The 10000-nt window shown below is 46.5% G+C and overlaps 1 protein-coding gene across 1 annotated transcript in view; it reads right to left on the reverse strand.

The window, feature by feature from the left end:
- Positions 1-7569: 7569 nt before the first annotated feature.
- Positions 7570-10000, reverse strand: part of LOC135090021 (uncharacterized) — a 19022-nt gene continuing 16591 nt past the window's right edge. Inside the window, exon 2 of the mRNA XM_063986248.1 lies at positions 7570-8548. Coding sequence (XP_063842318.1) covers positions 7705-8157 — 453 coding nt within the window. The 5' untranslated portion in view covers positions 8158-8548 and the 3' untranslated portion in view covers positions 7570-7704. The remainder of the gene's footprint in view (positions 8549-10000) is intronic.

Consider the following 10000-nt stretch of genomic DNA (forward strand, 5'->3'; position numbering starts at 1 on the left):
GACCCAAACACCAGAATACCTTTAACTCTTCGGCTACTTCCCCACACACCTTCCCTTACTCACAAACCACTCTCATATATATTTTGTCCTAAAGTCCTCGCTAAACATTATACTGACCGGACAATAGAGTTCTTTTAATCCCTCCTTTCTTTCGTGCAGGTGTTTGTGAAGGCCATGTATTGTGCCTTGAAAGCTGTCAATTCCTGGATATCACAATGAGAGAGTTACATCCACTAGGAAGCTAAAAAAAGACTAATTCATGGATAAGGATCATAGGTGGAAATACGTACGCAAGTTTTGTATAGAGACTGCCACGTGTAAGCAATGTTCTTCTGTTCTGGTTACAGGTCTAATTAATCAACACAGTGAAGGCCTCTAGTAGTTGAATGATCTATACAACTTTCATATCAGTCTCTCAGTGTCTCAGTGAACTGCCCATCACAGCGAAGCCCTCTAGTGGTTCAAAGATCTTTACAGTCTGCAGATCAGTTTCTTGGTGTCTCTGTGAGCTGCCCATCACAGCGAAAACCGTCTAGTGGCTTAAAGATCTATACAGACTTCCAATTAGTTAGTTAGTGTTTCCATAAATTGCCCAGTCCAGTGAAGTCCTCTACTGATTAAATGATCAATAAAGTCTGCATATTAGCTCCTTGGTGTCTCTGTGAACTGCCCAACACAGTCTATTGGTTAAAAGATGTATACAGTCTCCAGTTCAGTCTCTCAGTGTCTCTGTGAATCCCCAGACACAGTGAAGGACTCTGGTGACTAAAAGATTTATGTTGTCTTCAGTTCGTCAGTGTATCTGTGAAGTGACTGTGTGGTGGGATGGCTTACGATGGAATTAAATGACTACTATTGACGGAAAATTTTTGTGGAGAAAGGCACAGTGGCAGAGAGAGAGAGAGAGAGAGAGAGAGAGAGAGAGAGAGAGAGAGAGAGAGAGAGAGAGAGAGAGAGAGAGAGAGAGAGAGAGAGAGAGAGAGAGAGAGAGAGAGAGAGAGAGAGAGCGCACCGTAAACTTTCTTGAATTTCATCAGACAAAAATACAGATAATGAACACTTTAGGTAATAAGAAAACGTGAAGCTAAAATAAATAATAATAATAATAATAATAATAAATAATAATAATAATAATAATAATAAATAATAATAATAATAATAATAAATAATAATAATAAATCAGATAAGATAAAAAAAAATTTAACTTCACTCCGATAAGCAATGATTTTGATTTTCCTTTTTTTTACCGAGCACCGAAATAAAAGTAAGTGTACAATACTACAACAAAGAGAAAGAAAATCCAAACTCCTTAAGAAAATAGATATCTGTAATTAACTTTTCCCCCCTTGAAGAAATAACAACAGTTTTTTTTTTCCTTTTTCCTCTTTTTATGTCCTGGCCGGTCTCCTTCATTCAACGAGAAAACAAATAAGTGAATAAATAAATAAATAAATAAATAAATAAATAAGTAAAACAGGCAAGTTACTGCTAAAACTCAGACATGGCACCGTTTTCTTTGGCGCTGAATCACTCTTACCCCTTGCTATCTCCGCGGGGACTCCTCTGCTGCAGCAATACAGGGCACACACATAAGCTCGCATTCAGAAACGCATTGCTTTCTCACCACGGCTGTTTTCAAAGGCCACAGAGATGACTAGCCGAGTTCTCAAGACAGTTCCTCCTTTCAGTAGTGTCGAAATCTTATTAATCTATCACTACAACCAAAGAACGTCCTTAAAAACTCGTGTAGCTTCAACTAGAGGCTTTTGAAAGTGATGGAGGTGAGACGCAGTAGTGTTTCAAAATGTAGTCCCATTCGCAGACCTAATTCATACGTCAGGGAGCTTTTAACTCGTTCACTGATAATTTGTTGCATCTTTCCTTTTAAAACTGACCACTCTGAGGCATCTTTTCTTGTTTTCCAGTCACCTCCAAACATTTTACTGGCTAGAAATGATAAAATGTACTCCTTTTCTATGACTTTCTTTCTTGTAGATGCTCATAAAGACTACATACATTGCGTTTAGTGATGTGAATTGTCGCATAACGCAATGAAAGGGTAAAAAAATCACACGAGAGAGGGAGAGAGAGAGAGAGAGAGAGAGAGAGAGAGAGAGAGAGAGAGAGAGAGAGAGAGAGAGAGAGAGAGAGAGAGAGACGAAAAGGAACAAAGCGGGAAGACAAATATGATTAAGAAATTAGGAGAGAAAAGTTAAAAAGAGAAAAAGGAGAGAAAAATTAAGAATGAAAGAAAGAAGATAAAAATCAGGAAAAAGGGAAAGGAGAGAGAAAATGGAAGAAGAGAAGAAAGTAAGAGAAGGGAGAAAGATAAAAAAAGAAAAAATGAGAGAAAAAAGAAATAACAAAAAGAGAAAAGACGAAAAAGAAAGAAAGAAGAAGGGAGAGAAAAATGGAGGAAGAAAAAAGAAGAGAAGAGAAAAAAGAATATGATGAAAAACGAAAAAAGAGGAAGGAATGATCAGAAGAAGGAGAAAAAAGAAAGGAAGGATGAAAGAAGAAAAGAGAAAAAGAAAACACATGAAGGGAAGAAAAATAGAAAATGCAGATAATTGTCCAAGAATTAGTGCAATAATAATTATCTGTTTATTGGCTTCCTCTTGCATGTTGTTATTGTAATTACTAGGGTGGTGGTGGTGGTTGTGGTGGTGGTGGTGGTGGTGATGGTGGTGGTGGTGGTGGTGGTGATGGTGGTGGTGGCGGCGGCGGCGGCGGTGGTGTTGGTAGTGGTGGTGGTTTTGTGATATCAACACACCATCATCACTACCACACCACTCTTGTCACCACCACCATCACCATCACAACTACCACCACCATCACCACCACCTCCACCTTCATCATAGTCATCACCGTTAATTTCATCACAAGACCACACTATTTTTGTCATCACTACCGGCAAATCATCACCACCACCGTCACCACCGTCACCACCACCACCACCACCACCACTGTTTACATCGCAGGCCATTAGTTTCCTGCAGATGTCACGCCGACACGAGACACGAGACACCACCACCACCACCACTTCCACCACCACCACCACCACCACCATCACCAACAAAAGATAAAAAAAAAATAATAAAAAAATTTCGGTTCTTAGTATGATAAGTGAGAGAAACCTGAACTTTGCAATAATATGAGCAGCAGTTTTGTTTGTATCATGTTGAAAAATATATACGTATCTTCCAGCGACGACTACCACCACCATCACCACCATCACTACTACCACTATCTTCATTACCATCACCACCATAATTACCACCGTCACTGTCACTATCAATAATACCACCACCATAAACAACAACTACTACGACATACTACTACGATTACTACTACTGCTACTACTAACAATAATAATAATAATAGTAATAATAATGATAATAATAATAATAATAATAATAATAATAATAATAATAATAATAATAATAATAATAATAATAATAGACAGATAGATACATAATTAAAAATGATAAATTACAACTGGTTCACCATATCTTTTCCTGCTCCATTTAACCATCCATACTTAAATAAAAGGACAAAGACAAACAGATAGACAAACTGATAGACAGACTGACAGACAGACAGACAGACACAGATAGACAGACTGATTCACAGACAGATAGACAGATAGACAGATAGATAGAGAGATAGATACATACACAGACAAGTAGACAGGCGGACAGACAGACAGACAGACAGACAGACAGACAGACAGACAGACAGACAGACAGACAGACAGACAGACAGACAGACAGACAAGAAAGACAGACAAACAGACAGACAGACAGACAGACAGACAGACAGACAGACAGACAGACAGAAAGACAGATAGATAAACAGATAAATATAGGAATAAATAAACGAAGAGGTGAATAAATAAAAAAAAAATATATATATATATATATATATATATATATATATATATATATAGACAGATAAACAAACTAGACAAACGAACAAATAAACAAACAAACAAACAGGGAGTCCAATAAAGAAATATATCCGCAAGTTCAGGATTATTTTCAAAACTTCCCTCACATCTTCACCTTCTAACCTAAAGTCTACGGTGTCGCCTTGCCGCGTTCCACTACCTGAGTGACGGAGGCAGGTGTGCGCTCTGAATACCGCAAATTGCAGTAGTAGAAGTAGTGGTGGTGGTAGTAGTAGTAGTAGTAGTAGTAGTAGTAGTAGTAGTAGTAGTAGTAGTAGTAGTAGTAGTAGTAGTAGTAGTAGTAGTACAAGAACAAGAACAAGAAAGCAACAACAACAACAACAACAACAACAACAACAACAACAACAACAACAACAACAACAACAGCAGCAGCAGCAGCAGGAACAACAACAACGGCAATGACAACAACAACGACAATAACAGCGACAACAACACGAGGTAGTAGTAATAGTAGTAGTAGTAGTAGTAGTAGTAGTAGTAGTAGTAGTAGTAGTAGTAACAGTAGCAGTACCAAGAATAGCAGCAGCAGGAGCATTAACAGGAACAATACAAAGCATTAAGCAACAACTCCCTTACACAGTCGCCTTAATAACAATAACAAGAATCCCACAAAAAAAAATAAATAAATAAATAAAAAAATAAATAAAAACAAACGAGTAATAAAAATTCTGGAAAAAAACACTAATAAAATAACTACAAACATTCTTAAGCATTCCCTCAGCAAGACTGTAGCAATAAAGACTAGGTTAATATTTCTCTGCCTTCATAAAACAGACAGTGGCAAAACAAAGGAAGAACGACCATGATAAACTCTCTCTCTCTCTCTCTCTCTCTCTCTCTCTCTCTCTCTCTCTCTCTCTCTCTCTCTCTCTCTCTCTCTCTCTCTCTCTCTCTCTCTCTCTCTCTCTTGGTGTCTTTAATCTAATTTTAGACTTACGTATTGTGTCGCTTCTTTGATTAATTGAGAAAGGGAGGGAGGGAGGGAGGAAAGGAGGGAGGAAGGAAGTAGGGAGGGAGAGAGAGAGAGGGAGGGAAAGAGGGAGAGAGGGAGGAAAGGTATAAAAGGAAGGGAAGAAAAGCAAAGAAAAAAAGTGGAGGTGGAGGTGAGAGAAAACAAACAATAGAGGAAGAAAGAGGAAGAAAGAGGAAGGGAGGGAGGGAGGCAGGGAGGGAAGGACGGCCAGAAAGGAGGAGTCAGATTCGTAGGAAATGAAGAAGCGAGGAAGGAAGGAATGAAGGAATGTAGAAAGGGAGAAAATTAAAATGAAAGAAAGAGGAAGAGAGAAATTACGAAAAGAAGGAATTAAGGAAAGGAGGAAAGTAAGCAAGTATGTAAGGAAGAAAAGAAGGAAGGACGGAAGGAAGGAAAGATGAAAGGGTAGACGAAAGAAAAGAAGGAAGGAGGGAAGGAAGGAAAAAAAGGAAGATCAAAAGAAGAAATTAATGATCTAGTGATAAATATATGGAACAGAAGATTAAAGAAGAAGAAACAGAAGACAAGAAAGGACAGAAGAGAAAAAGGAGGAAGGAAGGGAGGAGGGGAGGAGGGAAGGAAGGAGGGAAGGAGAAAAAAGCAGAGGTATGGTAATGGATGGGAGCAATGATGACTATTAGGTAATGGAGGGAGGGAGGGAGGGAGGGAGGGAGGGAGGGAGGGAGGAAGGGAGAGAGGGGGAAGGGAGGATTGAGAAGGAAGGAGAGAAGGTTATATATGGAGGCATGACTGATGATAACTGGGTGTCTGTCTGTCTGTCTATCACACACACATACACACACACACACACACACACACACACACACACACACACACACACACACACACACACACACACACAAGATAATTATTAAGTAGTAAACAGTATTAGCAAACAGTTTATCCTATTTGATGGAGGAGGAGGAGGAGGAGGAGGAGGAGGAGGAGGAGGAGGAGGAGGAGGAGGAGGAGGAGGAGGAGGAGGAGGAGGAGGAGGAGGAGGAGGAATTAAGGTCACTGACACCCAATTATCGTGAAATCAAACTGTCATTAACAAGATGAAGAAGGAGACAGGAAACCAGGTCATGTGTGTGTGTGTGTGTGTGTGTGTGTGTGTGTGTGTGTGTGTGTGTGTGTGTGTGTGTGTGTGTGTGTGTGTGTGTGTGTGTGTAATAATAATAATAATAATAATAATAATAATAATAATAATAATAATAATAATAAACGGTTTATTCTTCCGGCAGTTAACAAACTGAAAATGTACAGAGGGTGTGTGTGTGTGTGTGTGTGTGTGTGTGTGTGTGTGTGTGTGTGTGTGTGTGTGTGTGTGTGTGTGTGTGTGTGTGTGTGTGTGTGTGTGTGTGCGTGTGTGATATGACGCGACAAAAATGTGTGCATTCATTAAAAGAATTGACGAGCCTTTTAAAATAATTAAGAAGAATTGCTGCGCATTATCAAACAGGAAAGAAATTGTGGAAAATATTGCGGGAGGAGAAACACACATCATGGAGGTCATAATAATAATAATAATAATAATAATAATAATAATAATAATAATAATAATAATAATAATAATAGCGACAGTAATAATAAGCAGACTCAGGCTTCCATGACAAAAGCGTCAATATACGATCCGTTAGCAGTGATTGGGAGTGGCAGGACGCGGAGGTGTGTGGCTGGCAATGTGGCGCGGGGCGCAGCGTGGTGGCGGCGCGGCCACACCTTGGGGGAAGGGTGTGGGTCATGGCGGTGGTGTGGACAAAGCAGGTGTGAAGGGAGGGGCCAAGGGGGCGAGGCTGTGGTGGGAGGAACGGTGAGTAGGGAAAGGAGGCTGTGATTGAGCCTGCGCCCATCACGGGGAGGGGAGGGCGGAGCAGCAGGAGGCTGGGCAGGGCACAACCACACGGAGGTGGAGACGCCGCGGGGAGGGGTGGCGGGGAATGCTGAGGGGCTTCGCCAGGCGTGGACTTGGCGGTGCAGTACCTTGGAGTCATGGCGCGGAGGGGGCGGGGGTGGCCGCCGGTGGGCGACGCTGGTGGCGGCGGTTCTGGCCTGGGTGTGTCGCAGCAGGCGCCGCAGCCTGACGCTGGTGGGCACCCAGCGGTCGTCGCCGCTGGAGTCCGGGGCGTCAGGGCCGCTGCTGGCCTTCTCCTCAAAGCGCTGCGCCAGGCGCCGCACGTTGCCTGTCAGCAGCACGCGCCGCGCAGACCAGCCGGCGGGAAGCGGCGGGGCACGGCGCCCAAGGTGGCCGCCGTGCAGGTACAGGCTGGCGATGGCCGACGACTTCCTGAACTGCGGGCGGGCGGCGGCAGTGGCGGTGGCAGCCGCAAAGGGCGGGGCAGGTTCAGGAGGCGGGGGCGGCGCGCCACTCTCAGCCCGAGGGGACGTCCTGCACGTGTCGATGTTAGTGAGGGGTGGCGAGGCGGTGGTGGCGAGGCCGCGGGTAAGGCGCGGCGTGGAGGACAACGTGCCCGTCCTGGGGGACGCCACCCCCGTCAGGGGAGGAGGTTTGTCCGTCCCGCCACCAGTCGCCCTGAGTCCTTCGTCCTCCGCCCCGCCAGGCAGCGCCGCGCGGGCCAGCAAGTCTCGGTGAACCTCGGCGCGCACCGTGGTGGCGGCGGCGGCGGCGGCGGCACCGGCGGGGGTGGTGGTGGCGGTGAGAACTGGAGCAGTGAACTCCCTGAAGGAGGATGAGCGGGGCGGGGGGAGGGGGGAGACTTTGAGGTGGGGCGCGCTTCCTGTGGCTGATCAGCCAGTCCTGTCACCGGGGCAGGGGACGCGGCGCCCCCGAGGACCCCTTGGCAGAGGCATCTCCTCTATTGTGGGTGTGGGGGGAGTGTCCGGGGGAGGAGGGAGGCGAGGAGGACTCGGCCAGCAGGGGGCGCCTGCTGGCCATGGCCATGGAAGGTCGCCTGGCGGAGGGCGCCTCACCCTGCCGCCGCCGCCGCAGCACCTTCACCCTGCCGCCGCCCGCCGCCGCCTCGGCGTCGCTCCACTCGGTACGGAAGCCGCCGCTGTCGTCGCTGGAACAGGTGTCGTCTTCCGTGGCCGCCGCGACCCGTGCGCGCCGCCCAAACACCAGGCTGGTGGTGCGCCGCGCCTTGAGGCCGCGCAGCCCTGAGTCCAACGACACCACGCCGCCGCCGCCGCCGCCCGCCAGGCCTTCGATGCACAGGTCGTCGTAGCTGGTAATCTTGCCGCCCTCATTGCCCATGCTAGGGGCGCGGCGGGCGTGGTGGCGGCGCCCAAAGGCCGCGAGAGTGTGCACCTCTCCCGGGCCCGCTGGTAAGGCGACGCTCGGATGAGCGAGTCAGGTCACCACTCAGGCACTGGCGGCGGGTCACTGAGGCACAGGTCAGCACACACTACTCAGCACTCGGCACTCAGCGGGCAGCAGCAGCAGCAGCAGCAGCAGCAGTCAATGGGTAGTGGTCAGCGCGGCGCCTTGAGTCTGACCGAGGCTTTCATGGTGGGCGTGCGGCGCGGGGCGGGGCGGGCAGGTACACACGCGGCGCCTCCTGCATCACCGCGCCTCACTTCACCGCACCTCAGGTCCCGCCAGGCGCCGCTGCTGCAGGCACGCCGGGCCGCTCACTCATCACGTCCTGGCGCGGGGGACACGTGGCGGTCACGGAGCGAGATGCTGCCTGGCCCGTGTGCCCGACGCACACACACACACACACACACACACACACACACACACACACACACACACACACACACACACAGACACACACTAAACACGAACACAAACACATAACCGTTATAAAGTTTTATCTCCACAAACATCATCACTGCTTTCCTTTCTTCCTTTCGTCCTTCCTTCCTTCTTTCCTTCCTTCCTTCCTTTCTTCTTCTCCTCCTCCTCCTCCTCCTCCTCTGCTCCTCGCCTTCACTACTCCACATTTCTCATTTCAGATGAACTAGTGTACGTAGCTTATCACAAACGAGTAAAAGTTTATAAAGGTCAAACAGGTCTGCTGATGTTTGTTCTTCCTTTGTGTTCATCCTCCTCCTCTTTTATTCTTTTCTCACATTTTCTTTACTCTCCACTATCTCTTCCTCATTTCCTCTCATTCTCTTTATCTTTCACTCTTACTTTTTCACAGACTTCTTCTCTCCTTTCCTATTTTCTTTACTTTTTCCTTCCTTCCTTCCTTCCCTCCCTCATCTTTCAAACTCTTTTCCTTCCCCTTCCTCCTCCTCTCCCATCCCTCCCTCCTCCTTCCCTCACCTTTCGAGCTCCTTTCCCTCTCCTCCTTCCCTCCTTCCCTCCCTCCTCCCTTTCTTGTCCTCCTCATGCCGAAGCTATTAATTAAATCTGGCTTCTCCCTCCTTCCCTCCTTCTCTCCTCCCTCCTTCCCTCCCTCCCTTTCTCTCCCTCCCTTCTCCAGCCAATATTCAATACTATAATTAACAATTACTTAATTAACACAACCTTTCTGGAGGAAGAAAAGTGTGCTAGGTAAACAGAGAGAGAGAGAGAGAGAGAGAGAGAGAGAGAGAGAGAGAGAGAGAGAGAGAGAGAGAGAGAGAGAGAGAGAGAGAGAGAGAGAGAGAGAGAGAGAGAGAGAGAGAGAGAGAGAGAGAGAGAATGTTCTTTCTTAACAACATCCAGTAAACACAGATCAATATTTCAAACACACGTAACACTTTGTAACACTCTCGTAACACAGAGGAGAGGCCAGTCACACATACGTACAGGCAACACACACACACACACACACACACACACACACACACACACACACACACACACACACACACACACACACACACACACACACACTTTTTTTTATTTTTGTCTTAGTTTTGTTCTTGTTGTTCTTGATACTATTCCTCCTCCTCCTCCTCCTCCTCCTCCTCCTCCTTTTTCCACTACTTCCTCCATCTTCTTTTTCTTCTTCTTCTTCTTCCCCCTTCTCCTCCCCCTACTTCTCTTCCTCGTACTTTCGACCACTTCCTCCACCTTCCCTTTCTTCTTTTCCTTCCTTCTCCTCCTCCTTCTCCTCCTCCTCCTCCTCCTCCTCTTCCTCCTCTTCCTCCTCCTCCTCCTC

Source organism: Scylla paramamosain, chromosome 34 (assembly GCF_035594125.1).
Source record: "Scylla paramamosain isolate STU-SP2022 chromosome 34, ASM3559412v1, whole genome shotgun sequence".
Taxonomy (NCBI): Eukaryota; Metazoa; Arthropoda; class Malacostraca; order Decapoda; family Portunidae; genus Scylla; species Scylla paramamosain.